Here is a 20,177-nt window from a genome sequence, read left to right as displayed (position 1 = left end):
CCCTACTGCATGAGGCAATCCACGTTGTCATCCGTTGGATCGTGATCGGACCGCCAGTGTAGATGTCGGGCTCACGCGAATCGCGAGGCCCTACGTGAATGGGTGGCAGAAACATCGTTGTCGTCTGCTGCAGAGTTCCACGTTCTGCTTCTTTTTGGTGCAGAAACAGTGCAAGGAAAAGAAGAAGAAGAAGAAGAAGCAGCAGCAGCATGAATAATATTTTAGATAGTCCTAAATAGATAAGGCTTAATTAAACGAAGCGAGGAGACCGCCTGCACGTCACGTGATCGTCGTCGTCGTCGTCGTCGTCATCGTCTCACCGCTCGCCTCATACGACCTCAGAATTCCCTAACGAGGCAAAGGATCGCAAGACCGAGTCGAAGGTGAGGGCACCGAGAGTGATCGGACTTCGATGCGCTCTCCTTGACCATTGGTTGGCAACCGCCGCTTCTTTTTGGGTTATTATTGATATTATTTACCTTTATCTTTTTTTCCTTTAAATATGCTTTTTCTTTTTTACCCCCTCCAGCTTTGCTCTCTTCTTTCTTTTCGCCTTCGCTCTCACACTGTCGCACGCTCGCAGTCTTCCTTTTTTCTCTCTCCTCTATCCTTCGAAGAAGAATAATCGTATTTATAATCCCGCCTCGCCTCTGGCTTCCCTCTCCGTGTTTGGAAAACTTGTAAGCGAATCCCTGTTTGGAAACCTTCTAAGCGAATCGGTGCATGTTTTCGACTTCCTTTTAGGATTCACGTTCGAGCCCATAGCTTTGTGGTCTGCGTTTAGGGAGGGGGATGGAGAAGAAGCAAGGGTTCTTCTCGGCGCTGCGGGAGGAGGTGGCGCGGGGGCTGTCACCTGCGCGGTCGAGGTCGAGGTCGGAGAGCCCGCGGCGAGGCGCGTCGCCGGTGGCGGACCTGCTGCTTCCGACGCGGTGGAAGCGGCAGCAGCCGCGGGGGTTTCCGGCGGAGCTGCTGGTGCCGGCGTCTGGGAGCCTGGCGCCGCTGGCTGAGGGGCCGGAGGGGGAGGGGAGCGGCCCGGGGAAGGGGGGGTGGGGGCAGTGGATGAAGGGGCGGCTCTCCCGGGCGCCGTCCGTGTCCGGCGCTGCCGCCTCCTGCCACCGCTCGGACCTCCGCCTCCTCCTCGGCGTCATGGGGGCGCCGCTGGCCCCCGTCCACGTTTCCCCGACATACGCGCTCCCCCACCTCAGCATCAAGGACACTCCCATTGTGAGCACCCTGTTCGCCTGCTTTTCTATGACAACCTGCATCGGCCTTCTCTTCCTTGCCTTCTGCTACCATGTCGTCGGTAGAAAATATCAGCAAGACTCATTTTTTGTGGATTTAAGCGCAGTTATTATCATCTCTGGTTTCTCTGCTTTGAGTGAATGCTCGAATTCCTCATAAATGCCTGCAATATCCTGCAATGAATGCATCTGATTTCCATCTCCTTGCATCTTTGCTTGCGTTAATTGCCCAATTTGGATAGACATTGAGAAAAGCTGTTGATTTTTCATGGTAGGAAACGTCGTCAGCCCAATACATACTGCAGCAGTACACAGCGGCCTCGGGAGGGCTGAAACTGCTGAGCTCCATCAGGAACGCGTACGCGATGGGGAAGGTGAGGATGGTGGCCTCGGAGTTTGAGACGGCCACAAGGGTCATCAAGAACCACAGTGTGACGAAGGATGCAGAGCCCGGGGGCTTTGTTCTCTGGCAGATGGCGCCGGGCATGTGGTACGTCGAGCTGGCCGTCGGTGGTAGCAAGGTCCGTGCCGGTTGCAACGGCAAGCTCGTCTGGCGTCACACGCCATGGCTCGGCGCCCACGCCGCCAAGGGCCCTGTTCGTCCCCTTCGTCGAGCTCTGCAGGTACAGAGACGGAAGGTGCAGCATGAGCCACCATCTCGCCTTCTTTTGGGCGCTCGATCTCTGTTGTCTGCTTGAAATTCTTATTGTACCCAATCGAACCGTGCAGGGTCTTGATCCATTGACCACGGCCAGCATGTTCTCTGATGCACAGTGCATCGGGGAGAAGAAGGTCAACGGAGAGGATTGCTTCATCCTCAAGCTTTGTGCAGACCCACAGACGCTCAAGGCTCGGAGCGAAGGCCCTGCCGAGATCATAAGGCATGTCTTGTTTGGTTACTTCAGCCAAAAGACGGGGCTTCTTACGTACATAGAGGACTCCCATCTGACTCGAATCCAGTCGAGCGTTGGAGGCGATGCAGTCTACTGGGAGACCTCCATTAACTCCTCCATAGAAGATTACCGCCCTGTGGAAGGTGTGATGATTGCCCACTCCGGGCGATCAGCGGTCAACCTTTTCCGGTTTGGCGAGGTGGCCATGAGCCACACCAAGACCAGGATGGAGGAGGTGTGGACCATCGAGGAAGTGGCTTTTAATGTTGCCGGCCTCTCAGTCGACTGTTTCATTCCGCCGGCTGATGTCAAACGTGGAACAGTCAGTGAGGCCTGCGAACTACCTCAATCGGAGAGGGGTAGAAGCAGCATGGCCGGAAGTCATCGGGCTAAGGTTGCAGCTCTGGACAAGCCTGATGGTAACATCCGATGGAGGGCCGAGAAGTGAACCTGTCGATGATCATGGTTCTTTAGCTTTAACCGACTGACTCACCAAAAACTACAGAATAGCAGAGCAAACTTCACAGATTTGGGGTCTGCTACTTCAACAATCCTGTGTGTATAGCAGCATTTTTATTCCTGGGTCTGCCACCTGCAATATAGCCTTGTTGTAGAATTCCTGAAGGCTTGGCTGGTTTGTTTACTTTGGTTTGTCACGCTTGCTGGTTGAAGTCCTGTTTACTTTTTACTTTTTCTTCTCCTACACCAGGGTGCTGCCTTCCATGCACGAAAACAAAGATGAACCAACCATGTATGTTCTTACCAATCGCAGCAACGCGGACTTCACGGTGCCTGTTCGGAGTTCCCAAGATTTTATGTGTTCTTGTGTGTTTGTTTGTTGGCTGGGTTGGTGCGGCAACTGTTGAGGATGCAGGTAATTAGTAAAATGTAATCATCAATCCGAAACGAGGGTTGGGATATAAAACTTTTCCTTACCTACTGCGATCATATATGGGTGTGCGAACCACACTTCTCTGCTCCGTCTGATATCACTGGTTATTGCACACTCTAGATGTAGTGGATGCACGTGTCATCTTTCTGCGATGCTACTTTTTTGTGGGACAGCATCATTGTTGTTGAACATCAATTAAAGGGGTTAAAATGGGGATGTTATTTATGGTGGGTTTAGACAGCGTCAGGTAATGTGATAGATGGGGCCTGGGCTTCATTCATTGCCTCCAGCTGCAGGGTGTGTGTGCAGCCAAGGACATGGGAGGCTTAAGGTCCCCCGTATGGGTAATCCATCACATTTGGTACAGGTGGTGAGAGAAAGGTATTGATACCTGTGGTGGAACTGTTCATTCTTTATTTTGTTTTGGAGGGACACTCGGCCATGGTTCTCAGAAGCTTCCTCACTGTGGTTTCTCGTTGATGTCTATGCTACTACCCTTTTTCCAGTGGCTCAATGAGAACAGACACAATAAGTAGGTATCCAATGCTCACTGTCCCCTTGCAAAATATATCAGCTCTTGATGATACTTGAGCCAGCCATGAAGAATCTGACCCTTGAGGCAATCACACTTTCCTGCATGTTGCGGTTGCTTAAAAGCTTCAAAAAAAAGACAGGAAGTTCTTCAAGATGTTGATGTGGTCCAGCACGAAAATAAACTAACCTCGTTTGGTTCCTGGAAGATGGTGGTTCCCTGGAGGCTTTAAAACGTCCACTAGCATTCAGGATCATCTTATTAGCTGAAGCGTCAAAGCGACCTATCATGCTCCGCTTGTTGTAGAAATAAACTTGATTCTAAACCTACAAGATGGGCACAAGAACCTTGTCCTCAATCCGCACAAAAAAGTTGATGCTGGACATCAGAAATGCCATCATAAAGAGAACATGTGGGAGAATAAATAGCTCACAAGATGTACACCTTGTTCTCAGGCTCTGGTTCCGTTCTTTGATCCATCGCTTTCCATGTCTCCAGGCTCAGATGAAGGATCCAAACATGCATCCCACAGACCGATCTGCAAGATCGATCAAACTCGGGAGGCATAATGCCCAGCCACGAGAAGACAGCAGCAGCAGCAGCATTGAGAATACTCTCTTTTATCACAGACGAATGATCAACTTCCAACTTTATCAACAATTTTGATGTGCATTTCTAACAAAACATATATTAATACTTGGATAACTTGAATGAGGAAAAAAATTAAAAAAGAAGATGCTTACCACAAACACTCATGGTCTGCTAAGAAAAAGTAGACTCCGGATAAAGTCAAACATATTTCTTTAAACAATCAAATCATTGAAGAAAAAGATATCCAACAAACAAAAAAATGAACATGTTATTCACACAAACGCAACAATTACATCAAGGTCATCATGGCAAATAAAATTCGAGTTTCATACAAGTATCATGTAACTACCAGCATAGCCGAAATAAGCTTTAGTCAATTTCTTACAGATTGTAATGCGAGCAGGATTAGCCACGGCCTTGGTCCTTTTCACACCTTGGTGCTTGTTTGTCTGATGCTGTGATGAGACAACACATTGGAGAATCCAAAAACAAGATAACCAACCTGAAGATCTGTCAGCTATCAGCACAATCCTTGAGCATGGTAAACCAAAGGCATAATCACTACAGAGAAAGGATTGAGGTTGTACAAAGTGTTCTCAAGCAAAAACTTGTAACACCAACAAACCAACAGAGAGCACTTAGAACCCTAAACAACATAGGACCCAACAGTAGAAAATTGTTAAGCAGTTCAACTTAATTCTGAAGAACAAATACTACATTTTAGGTCATTGATACGCCACAGATACATGCTATCAGACAAAAAAGACATCACATCTTGCGTGGTCCAACAAGAAGCTTGTCATAAGCCTACAGTTATCTATACACCAAAATCTACCTTCTTGCGTATGACATAATCACTTTGAAAAGTGAGGATTAATCAAGCCTGATATTTCGAGAAACCCAACACGGTCTCTCCCACCAAAAATGGCTTTGAGCTTCTCATCACAAACAATTATCTTTTTGTTCTCTGGATCCTGCAACGGAAGAGCACATAACAAAGATAAAATGACACTTGACACGGAAGAGACATATACAGAGCCTAAAGTATTACACGGTAAGTTGACACCAATAAAAAAAAGGCTAGACTGATAGCAGACTCAAGCAAAGTCAACTTTAGTGGTAGGGCAAGTCAATGTCAAATGCATCAGTAACAAAAGTTGTGCATACACATGCACACTCACTGTTAACATCTACTCAGATTTTACAGGAGTCATGAAAAGTTCCTATTTAGTATTACAAATTGTATGAAGGTAGATACATGCAGAAGATAGAATCAACGCTAGCCACATTTATGATTGCAGAAGAATCTTAGTTTGATCAAACATAGCAAATGTTAGTTTCCTGTTCTTAGTAGAAGAATGGCACAATAAACAGATATAGTTGAATCTAAAAGAAAATACCTTGTGAACTCCAATAAAATATAGGATCAAGTGTACAGAAATTCAGACTACTTGCACAATTATAACAGAAACTGCAGAAGCTAACTCAACAAGATTAAGGGAAAAATCAGGGCCCAGATTTTTAATTTTATAACCAAGGCTCCATAATAATAGTTCTAAAGACAGACACATATGACAATGATTAAACAGCCTTTAACTATTATAAAACATGGCTGAAAGCCCCCTTAGAATTCAAATAATTACAACTTAGAATGGAAAAGACTAAATCGACATCTTTGCCTGAACCAATATTCAAGATATCATCCTGTTCAGCTCCTACTGGTTCATAAATGTTCAACATAGTTAGAACTTTGTTCAGCTGATATCATTTTACAACAATATGTCAAACCTACTGATTCCAATATCAAATACATGGAGGGCATAAAAAATTTTGTTTCTACACCATCCTTCAATATACTCAACCAAGCTCTCCATACTCTTTTGTACTTCAACTTCTCTGTTTTGTGCATGTTAAAATCATTGCAAAATGACCTCCAAATGCTCTGATGATCCACACAAAGTTTCAGTCTCTCAGAAACATAGACTTATAGCACCTCCCCCAAAATAATACATATCATTAAGGGCATTTTTTTCTTGTAATCCTTCCCATAAGGCATTTACCATTAATTCTAAGTGAATGCATTTTCCTGCAAACCATTAATTCAGTAACCTAACTTCAACTTCCCTATGCTCCCATAAAGTTTAAAACACGTGCAATTCTGTATCCTATACAGCGGTCTCTATGACACAAGGAATTAACTAAAGCATATGTTCATATCATTTCAATCTACTAAAAGACCATTCAATCTATTCATCTTTACAGTTATGATAATCACATATTTGTACTAAGCTTTCACTTGTAATCATGTCTCTCCAGATTTGCAGATATAAAAAGAAAACCATAATCTTATCAACACTCAGTTCATCCAAAAATCCCCTCATTCGAAGGCCATAAACCAATATAATATAATTTCTCAAAGTTAAATGGAAACAATTCATGAAATCAGTACAAAAGCATCCATGCATTCTACTAAAATTCGCCTATCATCTTAAAGCGAGAACTTCATGCTATGTTCTTGCGTTCCTTGCCACATAAAAAGGAAAAGATAAAGAAAGAGACAACCATACACGCCATGAATACAATGAAAGGAGGAAAAAGATCGAGGACGAGCGACCACGATGTAGGATTAATCTTTCTCATCACAACACAAATCAAGGGTATACATAGATCGAGGACGCCTTAAGCTTAGAGGCCAAAACTGAAACAGAAGGAAACGTGTATCACTAGTTGAAGAAAAGGAAAAGGGGGAGGCCAGAAACAGAAAGGTAGGGGTAACCTGGAGGTTGTGCTCCTTAATATAGGCCCAGATGAGCTTGAGCGCCTGGGTGCGGGGGATCTCCGGCACGCCGACGAGGGCCTGCATTGCAGGGGAGACGGGACGGGGCTTGGTGATGCCCCTCGCTGGCCTCGCTCCCGCCCCCGAGGCAGGCTTGGAGGAAGAGGCCGCTCGCACCGCCGTCGCCGACGCGGCCCTCCGGTGGAGAGGGAACGCGACGGAGGCCGCGAGGCGGCGGCGGAGGGGATGATCGGCGGTGAGGAAGGCGGAAGCGCCGAGGCCGTTCGAGGGGATGGTCGCCGCCATAGGTGGGAGAATGGGGAGCGTCACCGAGGGAGAGGGGGAGAGAGCGAGTGGATAAGAGGACGGGAAACGGCACTTCCTGGGCTTTGAGAAGGGTTTTGGGGAGGGCAATCCTATAGTTGTTAGGGGTAGAATAGGAATTAGGATCCGCACAATATAGTTTATTCGTTTAATAAACACGTTGTATTCTTATGGCCGTCATTGCGCTGTATTACCATATGCATGCGTTATTATTATCATCAACATCATCATCATAACTTTTCCTAACAAAAATGAATATCATATTTATTATTCCTATGCTACATTACCACGGTTATCATCATCGATATCATTATGTTTCATCACCATCATTAGATTGATTCGTCTTCTATTGGTTGTGCTAATTGCAAGGTAGCTTATGGGCTCAGCATCAGCGACGATAATGTTGGCATTCGAGCACACTATATCTTGGGGTTCTCAGGCATCAACCCATTTCCACCGACTCCTTTAATTAGAGACATACGAGCGCATCTAAAAAAGCTTACATCAAGTCATCCTAAGACTCAAACACTGGAAGTGCCAAGACGGCTGCTTTAGTCTTTCATCTCTCGGGCCTTCCAACTCGTGGCAATCCTTAATGCCATTGTCGTAGCTAATGTTGGCATCTTCCGTCTGCCGTGTTTCCCATCTATGTGCACTCACCTTTAGCCCTCCAGACTCGGCTGATGATGAGGAAAAGCTTGCTCCAGAATCAGAAGTGAAGGATGCCTCTTCCCTCTTCCTCCAGCTGCTTCCCACCGTCAGCGTCAGTTCTATGTCACTCTCTTGTTCCAACTCCAATGTCGTATCTTCTTCTGCTCTTTCTATGTATTCATCTGCTGGAAGTTCGAGATCAAGTACCCGACGCCGTGGCCTCCGTTCACGGTGTCTTTCACTCAGTAGGCACGAGACTGTGCCAGCGTCTCGATCACCAAGGTTAAACCGAGTGCGGTTGACGAGCCTCTGTCTCTTCAGCTCATTGTTCTTCATGTCTCTCATCAGAAACTTCTGAACTCTATATAAGCGATGGAGTTCATGGACCTGATAGGGAAACAAACTTGAATATGCGTGCTTGTGAAAGGAATGACGAAGAGGGAGGAAGGATCTGAAGCTGGGAGACTACCTGTTGCCTGAAGGTCTCTTCATGCTTCAGCATCATCATCTTCATGCATTCTTTGTCATCCTTCCTCAGAAACATCTCCATTAGCGTTTTCTGAGATTGATTGGACCGACCAGACCTGTTGGTTTGGAACCGCAAGGAAAGAAATTGGGCTGTCCTCTGTCTGCTGACAATTTGTTGGGTACTGATGTTGATTGCTTCCCGTTGCACTCGTCAGAATCTATCAGATCCCTGCACATATCCGGATTTCACATCAAGGGCTATTTTTGGTTGATATTTTATAGAGAATATTTCATCATTAGATGCCTCATAATCACTCTTATTATTGTCTACAGCAGATAGCAAAAAGGAAAGTTGTACTTCTATCTGACGTCTGAGCAGAGGAAGTACAAGGTTGGCATACAAACTGTTAAACACATATAAGTCACTTCAATGACAGTGTGCTTGTAGTGAATTTTGATGAGCTTCTGATCATATTTAGCAGGATTTTGGCTACTAAATCATGATTAGGTATACCATCATGGTATATACAGCATAACAAACAAACAAAATTGAACCCTTCCAATCATAACTATAATAATATTACAGATGACATGTAAAAGCATATCACAGGATAAATGGAGAACCATAACCAAGGTAGGGCATGCATCCTGTTGACATGAGAATGGCATCCAATTCAGTGTTATCCAAACAACTTCATCCAGTGGGTACCATAGGATATTTAAGACGACTTTCTAATAGTACCAAAGTAAAAGAAATCTCACATTCATATATTGAAAAGAAAAAAAACTATTTCACATTCATATATTGAAAACAAATACTAATAGTATGCTAAACTTGTTTTTTTTCCTCATGAAAAGTTGAGTTCACACTGTTTCTGCTAGTGATGTCAAACTAGAAACAAAATTTTGCTGACAGCAACCCAACTCTTTTAAATGGTATTTCATTACATTTCATCGCATAACCATCTTTGACAAAGGGACCTTGCAACAATTACTTCTCCTAGTGTAGAACACCAGGGCTAAAGTTGTTGTGAAGATGTGCAAAGATGTTTTAACGGTGCCTTGCAGGTATACAGACATATGATTCTGATATTGATGGCCTATAACCAAGGATCAGATGTATTGTTGTTTCTTTTTCATGGTTTCTCTTTTTCAACATTTATATAGATACATATATATACATTAAAGGAGTTCTTCAAATCAGACAATATAAGCAGATAACATCAGAGAAGCATAAATGATTCATCTTTAGAAAAGAAGAGAAACTTTGCAGATGCAGATATGATGAGTCATAAGAGGAAGTATGGCACATAATTTAGCCTGACTAGTGCCCTTCTCCTGTCTGAATCAGGGAAAAAAAATGAAACAACAAACTACTTGTTAGAATCTGTATAAGTAGCTGCAGGAGACAAATTCATATTAGATATCACAATGCAAAGCTTTTTCCACTCGGACTTAGGCTCATAAATTTACAAACAGAGCTCCAAGGTCCCAGTGCAGGATGCTCATAGCATATGTTTCTTTACATGCTTAAAGCAATAAATATGAATAGGATGCAACGGATTCCAGATTGGCTCAAGATTCTTCATACTAAAATCAAGTATCACCATAAACGAAAGCAATCAAAGAAAGCTAAGGAAGATATGCAGAGCTCATGACTGACAAAAGAAGAGCAGCACTGCAGCAAAGAGTGATATAGAGTATGACCTGTGATTGTCTATCAGAGAAACAGGCTACGCAGCTGCTTCAGCGGGAAACTCTGCTTCTTCTCTGCTACTACCTGCCTTGGACGACAGAAGACAAACAACAATCTTCTCATTCCCAATCTGCTGAGCTATGAAGTATTTAAGGTTCCGTCAACACGCTCCCACAGAATAATTTAGTAGGCTCCGCAGGCATGCCAAACAAATCCCAATGCACTTTGCCTTTGCATTTCAGGTGCATGAGGGAAAAGATGCCCCAGACAACTCCTACATAAGGCAGAAGTAAAATAAGAATGCCTACGTAATATATGCCGTGCCGGAGAATTATATGCGGTAATACTCCACAGAATCAACAACCAGGAGAACCAAACCATTCGTGCCAAAACCACAACCAGTTGTCCCAGCATGTAGATCATTCGCTGTCTCTGTGTCTACACTGCGTTGTGACAAAACTTGTCTTTGTTATATGGGCAAAAATGTGAGAAACAAGGATGTGAGATGGTGCGGTAGTAGTGAAGTTGATGGCCAAAGAGACAAGAGAGCACCTTTAGAAGTATCAGCAGCATGAAAGGATGGTGTGTACGAAACACATCATATATGGTCAATCTACCATCCATTAGCTCATTTTCTTTTCTCACCAGCACTCGTGAATTCTTCTTTTTGTTTGAGCCATCTTCTTCATGAATAACAACAATCAATTATGGCATAACTAGGAACCATGTTAGCGTACAGCTTGTATGGGTGGGAAAAAGAATAATGATATATCCATAATTCATATGAATACTACTTTGGTCAGACAACCTCCAAGTGGATGAGTTCAAAGACACTATAGGTTTCTCGACTTTGTTGCAGTAAAGCCTTTATTCCTGGAACAGTTCATGATGCAATGATACCTGATTAATCTTTCATGTTTCAGAGGCAACTTACGGTGATCATGTGATGATCCGACGCATACCACGTATACCATGATCATCATGAATCGGTGCTGAGGTTTGTTTACTCGGAACAGGGGAATGGGCCCACCCCACATACATAAATTCCAATCACAGCGGCATTCTCACAAGCACTTCAACTGCAGCACTGAAAACGAGCCATTAAACCCTAAAATATGAGCACTTCACTGAAAACAAGCAACGAGACGAGCATACATGCCTTAACAACGCAACGGAATCGGTCGGTTTCTTTGGGAGGAGGAACGGGGCTTACTTTTGCGCTCGCGAAGTGCCGACAAAGGCGTCTTTAGGAAGGGGCACATGGTGAGGTCATGTGTGCATGAGTCCCCCCCCCTCTCCATACACGAAGGGGCCGACATCGGAGCACGCGTTGCCGGTGGCAGGAGGCGCAGCGGTACTCCATGGGGAGTCTCAAAAGCAGCAGCTCATGAGCTCATCTCGCCGTTCTTTTGCTTTTTGAGTGCTAGGTCCGAGGAGGAGGAGGAGGAGGAGGCAGTCTCATCGATCGGCTCAGAGAGAGAGTGTTATCTAAGGTTGATGATAGGGCTATGCCGAGTAGAATAGTCGTGCTAATAATACAAAGACGGGCTGTGTAAAGCTTATAGAAAGTAGAGAAAAGCGATGCCTTCGCCTGCGCATGATGGGTGCCGCTAATTGCTTGCTTTTTTTTGTTCTTTTTTTTTTTGTGTGTGGGGGGTGGGGGGGACGAAGAAGAGCAGCTTTTTGATGCTTCCGACTGTTGGGAAATAGTTGGGAATATTTGTTCATCACAATCCTATTATAATAAAAAAATATAGTTTTATAATTATGATTTTAACCATTTTGTCATTAATTATATTCAGTACATTTTTTTATCATTAATTATATAAAAATATATATATCTTTATAATTATGATATCCGGAAATAATTTCCTCGTATCCTTCCTTATCAATCGAATCCTTATTAATCCATTAAAGTCACCTTCCAGTCTCCACGTAGGACTAAACGAGGGCAGGGCATCCATTCTTACTGTTATCAAGCAAATGCTCGTCTACTACTGCTGCTCTCAATCACGCATATTAAAACCCAACAAGACACCACTCATGAATACGGCAGCAGCAGCAGCAGCAGCAGCGTTATGTCTGCTGGTCCTCGTCAGATTCAGAGCAAAGCTTTCGAGAACTACGTCAATTCTCTCCCTATGCAATCATAGCATGCATGCTCTGCTCTCTCTCTCTCTCTCTCTCTCTCTCGTTTATTACTGCCCAAGTTTAGGAACTTTGAAGGAGATAAAGGACAGTCACTTTGCTGTTAATTATTCCAAGTCTACTACACGAGGAACCGACAAAGGGCTAATTAGTCTTCTAAGGGTGAGCTGAGCAGTCTGAGGACAAAAACTTTCAAAGTTACGAGACTAACCCGTCATAGTTCGATCAACGTAAGACCCTTTCTTTTTTTTTTTTTTTTCTATCTATATGGACGAAAGTTTAAGACAATAATTAAGTGAACAATAGGTCAAAGAAAGCGATTTTAAACTGTTTCCTCTTAGAAAGTCCCATAAAATATTTCTCCTCTCATAAGTTATAAGAAATTATTTTTAATATAGTAACACGAGGATCTTACTTTTTTATTATATTTATCATTTTCGTCCTCGATCTCGAATTAATTTGGACATCGAAGAAATCAGGTCAAGAAATTTTCATTATGATGAGCATAAAATTTTCATCTAGGGGTGCCACGATCACACCCCGACCTTTCTATGCACACAAATCAAAGCCACGTGTTGATCAAAATATCAACTACTTCTTTTCTTAACACAAGTTGATATATAAACGTCTTCTATACTATTTAATAATCTTAATTATTTATTTAATAGATTTTAAATATAATATTACTATTTATAATCATTTTTTTATCATTCACAATTTTATTTTAGAACTATTTAATATTTCTAAAATATCTCTTTGCATCTGGATATAAAAACACTATTCTTCTTCTTCTTCCTCCTTACAGGATAAGGTTTAGGGAGTGATGAATGACATCATTTAAAATGACGAGGATGAAATAAGATATTGTGGGGAAGAAAAAGATAAAATTATTAATATTGAGACTATAAATAGTAAATTAATATTTTTTATTATTTTTAAAAAGGTTATCAATAATAAGGGATTATAAATAGTATAGAAAGAGTTATGAATAGTAAGCTGCTTTATATATCTTTTCTTACCAAGTTTACCCTTCCAATTTTTTTTGGAAAAATTTCAAACTAATAACTACTAAGTTTAAATTTTAAAAATATAAAATAACCTTAGATATCTTTAGTATTCTTACTATCATAATATTCAATCGATGGAAGCATCAATATCAATTAGATCCTTAATATCCATTAGATGATTAAAATATAGCTCACAAGATTTAGTTCTTATCGTACTTTAGCTGGTTTGATCTCGATCACTACCGATTCATCTTAGAAACTAAGACATGGGGGTTGCACTCTAACACACTTGTTCTAGTAGAGGGATACATCGAGCAAGTTGATCGTAAATTGGACAATTCTATCTTGAATGTCCATGACTTTTGATCCGAGTGAAGGTAAGGGATGAGCCAATCGAGCATCAAAGTTCCTTAACATATTTTACCACCATTTTTAGATCCAAATTTCGATCATCTTTATCAATATTCAATATTCATTCTCGAGACTCATACGATCTTATCAATTGATGAAATTAGATTTGATTGAGATTAATTCATATTTTCAAGTATCATTGCATCCAATAAAGAAGGATTACTAAAATAAAATATCTATGAAAGAGAAATTTTTTTGAATGCGAAAAATATTTATATTCATGTCACTCGTCCCGCTTGTATGCAAAAATATATCTATGTCTTTATTCTCGTTTCTTACGAAAGAAGATTGTGCTACAAGTTTGTATGCAAAACCCCTACGGTGATCAAGTTAATATATTTATGCAAACATCTAAATCTCGTAAGAACTTATTTAGTTCGTTTCGAATAATCATATACTTGATAAGACCACTTTATCTATCATCATTTTTTTACCTATCGACTTGATGAGAAAATATATTCTTTAATATATTTTGATGATGTGGCATGCCTCGGTAGGTTCTTCACTGTCATGTATAGCCGACGAACGTAGCGTATTTAGTGAGCTCTGATCGGATTCCTTGTGTGGAATTTTGATCGATCGAAATAATGATCATATCATATCCAAATCAAAATTGCAATTGTATTTAATGGGGTTTTTCGTACTATAAATCGAGGAGCACAAATCTATCATTCGGCCTTAGATGGTCATGGCCCAACTTAGCTAGGAATGTGTCTCAAGTTATGGGCCTCGATTCTCTTCTACGGACTCTCTATCTCGTGCAATTCGAGATTTTTTTTTTCTTGCATCTATTAAAAATTATCTTGTATTTGCATCCTCATTCGGTAAAATGAAACCAAAACTACATTCATTCTTCCAATAATTCCTCTAAGCAAAATCCTCTTTGCTAACATGTATAAATAATCATCAAGTTCATTATCTCAAACATACTTTTGTAATTATATTTCATATTTTATCACCGGATAACTTATAGAAGAATCAATTCTTACTTAATCCATAATGATTCATATATTTATTATTTTTCTTCTCTTTGGACTGTTCATGATGATTCTAGTAAGCATACTGCTTATTGGGTGTAGCTCGATAGATAGTATCCGCGTTAAATTGCTATCGGTTAAGAGAAAAATAATACGACATGTGATGATCATGATTTTGTCTTTTGGCATTTAATTAAGTAAAACGAAAGTAAGAACAATTAAACCATCAATCGGAGGGAACCAAAAACATCAACATGGTCGGGTGGCCAATCCTTCTTCCGAACAAGATTTGATGATAGTTCATACTAAGGTATCCAACAATACTGTCTTCGTGAAATACATGCATAAGAGTATATCCCAAGTGAAAGGATGAGAGTTATTTGGAGTTTGGTTGGGTAAGAAGAAGAAGAAGAGGGTAGGGGAATACATGTCATGTCATCTCATGTCATGTCATGACGAGGGTTATACAACAGTACATAGTGAATAGAATTTTACCCCATCACATATGTAGCATCATTATGCCATCGATCGATTCCACATCACATCAACATAGGATACCGCAGTTCAGGATTTCGAGCACAGGCGAAGGCCATGAATGAGTTTGTGAACTACCTTACAGAAATGATCCACACAGAGGTGTACGTGATGAGCTTTTACAACGTTCGTGTTGGATCTGACTCGGAATATTTTCAATGACTACTTTTGATTTAGCATTGTCTGACATCGTTCTTAAATGGAATCACATTGATGAGAATGCCAACAGTTTAACTCACCTCTTAATTAAGATTTTTTGGTATTATTGAAAATGCTTATGTTCAATAATATAACTTGCTCAAACCCAATTCGGTTCATATTGTAATCGTTTCTTTAGAAATTATGATATTTTAATTAAAAATAAAATTATGAAAGATTAATATGATCGAATTCCATGAGATTTTGACCTCATGCAATGTACGCATGAACATATCTCGCGGAGTGGATTCAACCTTCAACTTTGATCACATCAATTTTTTAATTAGTATGATCGAATATATGATCTTATCGAGAGTGAAGAATTATTTGATAAAATTTTTTTGGCTTATTGTCTAAATATCCATCACAAAATCAAATGTCACACTAACTCCATGTCATACGGTGGACATCATTTGATAATATTCATGTTAGTCTACTCGAAGAATTATTAGATAGATATCGGAGGGATATATATATATATATATATATATATATATATATATATATATATATTCATGAGAGGGATTATATTTTAATTTTTTTAATTAATATGAGATTAAATATATTTTAATCATTTATCGATGAAGAATTGAATTTCTGATGAGAACTAACATCGGAGAGCTGAGAAACAACCCAAGACTTGGCCTCTTGAGACTTTACAAAGTTTGTCTCACATTCTAAGCCGATGGAGTCGTTGATTGAAGCACCCCTATACAAGGCCTGCCCTGATTGAGTTGTCAAAATTAGGGTAGCACTTCCTGAAGAGAGACGGGTGCAACTCATCAACTTTCTTCGAGAGGACACTGAGGTGTTTGGGTGGTCACCGTGAGATATGTCGAGAATCGACCTTAATGTAGCTTAACTACACTTAAATATTTCTCCCAAGGCATGACCATTAAAGTAAAGGTCTCACAAGTTTGCTCAAAATCATTGACAAATAATTAGTGATGAGGTAGGCAAGCTATTAGGAGTAGGGTTTATTGTCGAGGTGCATCACTCCCAATCACTCACTAACGTTGTACTCACTAATAACATGCCCGAAGGATAGTTGCCTTCTTTTTCGGATTAATTAGTTAGTTGACGCTATCTTGGATCATGAGCTCCTCACCTTCATGGATACATTCTCAAGGTATATATTACTTCCTTTATCATCGGTCGAGGCATATATTACTATTGAATCATACTCTTAGGGTTAAAAAATACGGAGGCTACGCACTAAAGAATGATGAATAAGATCTTCAAGCAACAGATTAAAAAAAAAAATTGAAGCATAAACATAGTGAAAAGTAAGACGATTGACTCATCTTTGGTAGATTTGGCTAAGACATTTTAACTTCTAATGAAGTTCAAACATATGCTTTAATTTAACCAAATGCGCCTTCAAAGTTAATTCAGAAAAGTTCTTTGAGTTCATTATGTACCAGAGGATAATAGATGCAAACCTTCGTCAATCAGGAAAGTTCAAAAGTAAACGTGTCGGATAGCAGTGCTCAATCGATTTTTATCCCAATATAGGAATATGTGTCTAACTTTCTTTCGAATATTAAAGAACTCAAAGGGTTTCCTATAGATCGAAGAGTGTCAAGAGGCTTTCCAAAGGTTAAAAGACCACCTTGCCAAATTGTCGTAGCTTTTCTCCTCTAATTTTGGTGAAACTCTAAGCTTCTACCTCATTGTCATCGACTTAACTGTCAGCTCCGTGTTGGTACTGAATATGAATCGAGAGTTCAGAATCCTATCTACTATGTTAGTCATATTTTGAGCGGACCTAAGGAACAATACCCCCCGATTAAGAGGCTCATATTTGTGCTAGTCTTAGTGGCAATAAAGCTCCGCTCCTATTTTTAAGTATATACTATGTAGATCGTCACCGATCAACGACTTAAGCAAGTTCTTCCTTGGTTTGATATCTCTGGTCGGTTGTCGAGGTGGTCAGTAGAACTGGGTGAGTTTAATATCCGATATGTGCTAAGGACTATTATTTAGGCTCGAGAACCAAGATACTTTATTTCAGAACTAACTCTTTCGCCCGAGATTAATAAGCACACCCCATCGTATAGATGCTATTTATGGATGGTTCCACCACCTTGGTTGGAGGTAGTGTCAGACTCATCTTGAAAGGCCTGAACAAACAAGTGTACGAGCAAGCTCTTTGGTTCAGGTTCAAAATCTCTGAAGCCAAGTATGAGGCACTTCTTTTGGGGCTTTGGCTCACCTAAGAGCTTCAAGTTTAGAATTTGACTGTGTTTAACGACTCACAATTAGTCATGAACCAAGTGAAGAAAAACTACAATGCTCGAGATCCAATCATGGCAAAGTACCTTATCGAGGTGCAAAAATTAACTCATAGTTAACCTTGACTTAATGTGTTACAGGCCCCTTGTAGAGAATGCCCAAGCCGATGCATTTGCTAGATTAGCATCAATCCGAGCCTCTACTTAGAAGGCTCATCAACAAGGAGAGACCACTTGCTAAGGGTTAAGGGTCATCAATTCAAGACGTGGACACCCTCAACTTTGTCGACGTTTGCCTAATGCACGAAATTGGAGAACCAATCGAAGAGGCATAAGCTTGATATGCCAGAGAAGATAGAAGCCAACCTCCACTCATCTGTCCATGTAGATAAGGGTTTAAGACAAGCAATTATGGGCTATTCCCCCCTTATCGCCTGTGTTGATAAGACGTCAAGGGGAGACTATTAGAGGTGGTTAGAGACTGTCTCCTCATAGAATATTTTATATTTATTTACGATCAATTATAAAAACTCATCTTCAACACAATAAAAATGAGGATTATCTTTTGTACTAACTTGGATGTTGAAGGGATCAAGTCAAAAAACCTCTCTTGAACTCGATTCTTGTGTAGGTGGTACCTCGGGAGTTCAATGTTTTCACCTAAGATAACCCTATACATACGGGTTCGAATCACGTTGGGCTAACTAAATATCAATGACTCATTTTCGTGATAAAAATAATAATATTTTAATAAAAATAAAATTATGAAAGATTTATATGATTGATATTTATGATCTTCTCGAGATTTTGACGTAACTGGATGCACCCATAAGGATATCTAAATATCTCCTAAAGCGGATTCACCTTTGATTTTGATCACGTCGGTTTTTCAAATAATATGATGAAATATATGATTTTATCAAGAATAAAAATTATTTGATGAAAGATTTTCAAGCCATTCGTCATCTAAATATCCATTCCAATATGAAATATCACACTAACATCATGGCCTACGGTGGACGTCATCAGATAATATGCATGTTAGTCATCGTTATATATCTATGAAAGGGATTATATTTTAACTTTTCAATTAATATGACATTACTTATAAATCGATTATCTATCGGTGAAGACTTGAGTCGCTATCCGGTGATCCATGTCCCAAAACCTTCTCACGTGATCTCCCCTACGGCTCACACCGGCATCACAGCACGCGACAACTTCACCACGTCTCAACATCATCAACATGCCACCACGGCAGCGTTGTCGGACAGGCCGAAGGCGATGGAATCACGAGGTGCATTGCTCGATTCGAAGCCGACCTAACGTCTTCACATGCACCTACGGCCTCGTCAGCCTCTCCGAGCATGCCATCAAAGCTGCTGCAGGAATCTGACCCCTCTTTCGCAAAGTCATGGCAGTGCTGCAGTGATATGGGTGGGTGGCAATTACTCGACCGACAGGTTAAAGTAGAGAGGGCCAGCAACTCTGCGAGCTCTTCGGTCCCATTCCTTCCCCACCCCCCACTACGGTTTTACCTTCACCGGTTGCCCATATAACTCGAAGCAGCAGACCTTTGAACGCCCATCACTTTCCCCTTCCCTCGCTGTTCTTCTTGCTGTGGCTCAGATGGCTCAGGGAAGAGGCAGTGCTGGTGGCCAGGTGACCGTGGTTCTCGGGGTGGCAGTGCTCTGCCTCCTGCTTGCTCAGGTCGCGGAGGCCGCAACCTACACCGTCGGGGACACCCGCGGCTGGTCCTTCAACATGGACAGCTGGCCTCGCGGAAAGCGTTTCCGCGCCGGCGACGTGCTCGGTGAGTGATCTCCTTTTGCCGCTGTGAATCAATCCAGTGCCTCTTGCTTTTTTTCTTTTTGGGGGTGACGGGCGGGGCGGTGCAGTGTTCAAGTACAACCCGTTGGTGCACAATGTGGTAGCCGTGAACGCCGCCGGCTACAACGGCTGCTCGACTCCGCGGGGCTCCAGGGTCTTGACCTCCGGCAAAGATCGCGTCACGCTCGCCAGGGGGAGGAACTACTTCATCTGCAACTCCGTCGGCCACTGCCAGTCCGGGATGAAGATGGCGATCGTTGCTGCTTAACATCGAGTGATATGTATGAAGCAAGTAGAAGCGTTAAGAAGGCAGGTGTACAAGAAAAAAAGCTTAGGCTAGGGGTGATGATGGTACTGAATAAAAAACGCTCAGTGGCCATGAACGTCGTTGTATGCAAGCTTCGGCCAATGGCGTATCGCTAATGTCAGTTGTATGTTGTTGTTGACATTCAAGCTTTGAGTTCTCCGTTACGGTAGTCTTCTCGTTTGGCGAAGGATCCCATTGTTCCAGATAAGCAAAGCGGCGAAGAAGAAAGGGAAGCGGTGAAAAGACGATTTACTCGATGAACACTGGATGGAGACACAGTGGAGTCATACATAATAAAGGCTTCTCTGACACTGTGGACCCAAACCATGTTTCCATTACCTACATGAGTTAATTTATATTTTTCTTGGCTTCTTCGCTGCGTTCAACACGTCACCCACTCACCCAAATCTCGGCACATCTTAGCCTTCCACTTAAAACAATTGCCAAGTGGGCTTTAAGTGCAGTGT

At 41.6% G+C, this 20,177-nt stretch overlaps 4 protein-coding genes across 18 annotated transcripts; 2 read left to right on the top strand and 2 right to left on the bottom strand.

Annotated features, from left to right (window-relative positions):
• The first annotated feature begins 535 nt into the window (after window positions 1–535).
• LOC135650398 (uncharacterized) lies at window positions 536–2,943 on the top strand. The gene is made up of 4 exons (XM_065169676.1): window positions 536–680; window positions 785–1,224; window positions 1,517–1,864; window positions 1,971–2,943. Exons 2-4 carry the CDS (start codon window positions 793–795, stop codon window positions 2,580–2,582), a joined length of 1,392 nt encoding a protein of 463 aa, XP_065025748.1. The 5' UTR covers window positions 536–680; window positions 785–792; the 3' UTR covers window positions 2,583–2,943.
• A 1,738-nt stretch (window positions 2,944–4,681) lies between these two features.
• On the bottom strand, window positions 4,682–7,316 carry LOC135650399 (protein TRI1-like). Of its 2 annotated transcripts, none has more exons than XM_065169677.1 (2): window positions 6,926–7,314; window positions 4,682–5,123 (listed from the first exon to the last, which is right to left on the bottom strand). In XM_065169677.1, exons 1-2 carry the CDS (start codon window positions 7,229–7,231, stop codon window positions 5,004–5,006), a joined length of 426 nt encoding a protein of 141 aa, XP_065025749.1. In that variant the 5' UTR covers window positions 7,232–7,314; the 3' UTR covers window positions 4,682–5,003. The 2 variants fall into 2 exon arrangements, with proteins under 2 accessions (XP_065025749.1, XP_065025750.1); XM_065169678.1 differs by lacking the exon at window positions 4,682–5,123 and adding an exon at window positions 5,131–6,847 and having other exon boundaries at window positions 6,926–7,316.
• A 359-nt stretch (window positions 7,317–7,675) lies between these two features.
• On the bottom strand, window positions 7,676–11,721 carry LOC135650931 (uncharacterized). Of its 14 annotated transcripts, none has more exons than XM_065170633.1 (6): window positions 11,224–11,721; window positions 10,617–11,143; window positions 10,429–10,507; window positions 10,076–10,338; window positions 8,370–8,597; window positions 7,676–8,287 (listed from the first exon to the last, which is right to left on the bottom strand). In XM_065170633.1, the coding sequence occupies exons 5-6, from the start codon at window positions 8,448–8,450 to the stop codon at window positions 7,754–7,756; spliced, it is 615 nt and encodes a 204-aa protein (XP_065026705.1). In that variant the 5' UTR covers window positions 8,451–8,597; window positions 10,076–10,338; window positions 10,429–10,507; window positions 10,617–11,143; window positions 11,224–11,721; the 3' UTR covers window positions 7,676–7,753. The 14 variants fall into 14 exon arrangements, with proteins under 14 accessions (XP_065026705.1, XP_065026704.1, XP_065026710.1 ...); XM_065170632.1 differs by having other exon boundaries at window positions 10,443–10,507; XM_065170638.1 differs by having other exon boundaries at window positions 10,076–10,937; window positions 11,027–11,151.
• A 7,273-nt stretch (window positions 11,722–18,994) lies between these two features.
• On the top strand, window positions 18,995–19,874 carry LOC135651627 (basic blue protein-like). The gene is made up of 2 exons (XM_065171848.1): window positions 18,995–19,386; window positions 19,472–19,874. Exons 1-2 carry the CDS (start codon window positions 19,203–19,205, stop codon window positions 19,669–19,671), a joined length of 384 nt encoding a protein of 127 aa, XP_065027920.1. The 5' UTR covers window positions 18,995–19,202; the 3' UTR covers window positions 19,672–19,874.
• The last annotated feature ends 303 nt before the right edge of the window (window positions 19,875–20,177 follow it).

This window comes from Musa acuminata, chromosome BXJ3-10 (genome assembly GCF_036884655.1).
Source record: "Musa acuminata AAA Group cultivar baxijiao chromosome BXJ3-10, Cavendish_Baxijiao_AAA, whole genome shotgun sequence".
Taxonomy (NCBI): Eukaryota; Viridiplantae; Streptophyta; class Magnoliopsida; order Zingiberales; family Musaceae; genus Musa; species Musa acuminata.
Note: the sequence above shows the minus strand (reverse complement) of the source record. Positions and strands in the feature narration are given on the sequence as shown.

Coding starts and splice junctions, on each gene's coding strand:
- LOC135650398 (XM_065169676.1), top strand. CDS start 793: ATGGAGAAGAAGCAAGGGTTCTTCTCGGCGCTGCGGGAGGAGGTGGCG. Junction 1,225..1,516: donor GCATCAAGGACACTCCCATT/GTGAGCACCCTG, acceptor TTTTCATGGTAG/GAAACGTCGTCAGCCCAATA. Junction 1,865..1,970: donor CCCTTCGTCGAGCTCTGCAG/GTACAGAGACGG, acceptor CGAACCGTGCAG/GGTCTTGATCCATTGACCAC.
- LOC135650399 (XM_065169677.1), bottom strand. CDS start 7,231: ATGGCGGCGACCATCCCCTCGAACGGCCTCGGCGCTTCCGCCTTCCTC. Junction 5,124..6,925: donor TTAAGGAGCACAACCTCCAG/GTTACCCCTACC, acceptor CTTCCGTTGCAG/GATCCAGAGAACAAAAAGAT.
- LOC135650931 (XM_065170628.1), bottom strand. CDS start 8,450: ATGGAGATGTTTCTGAGGAAGGATGACAAAGAATGCATGAAGATGATG. Junction 8,288..8,369: donor AAGAGACCTTCAGGCAACAG/GTAGTCTCCCAG, acceptor TTTCCCTATCAG/GTCCATGAACTCCATCGCTT.
- LOC135651627 (XM_065171848.1), top strand. CDS start 19,203: ATGGCTCAGGGAAGAGGCAGTGCTGGTGGCCAGGTGACCGTGGTTCTC. Junction 19,387..19,471: donor CCGCGCCGGCGACGTGCTCG/GTGAGTGATCTC, acceptor GGGGCGGTGCAG/TGTTCAAGTACAACCCGTTG.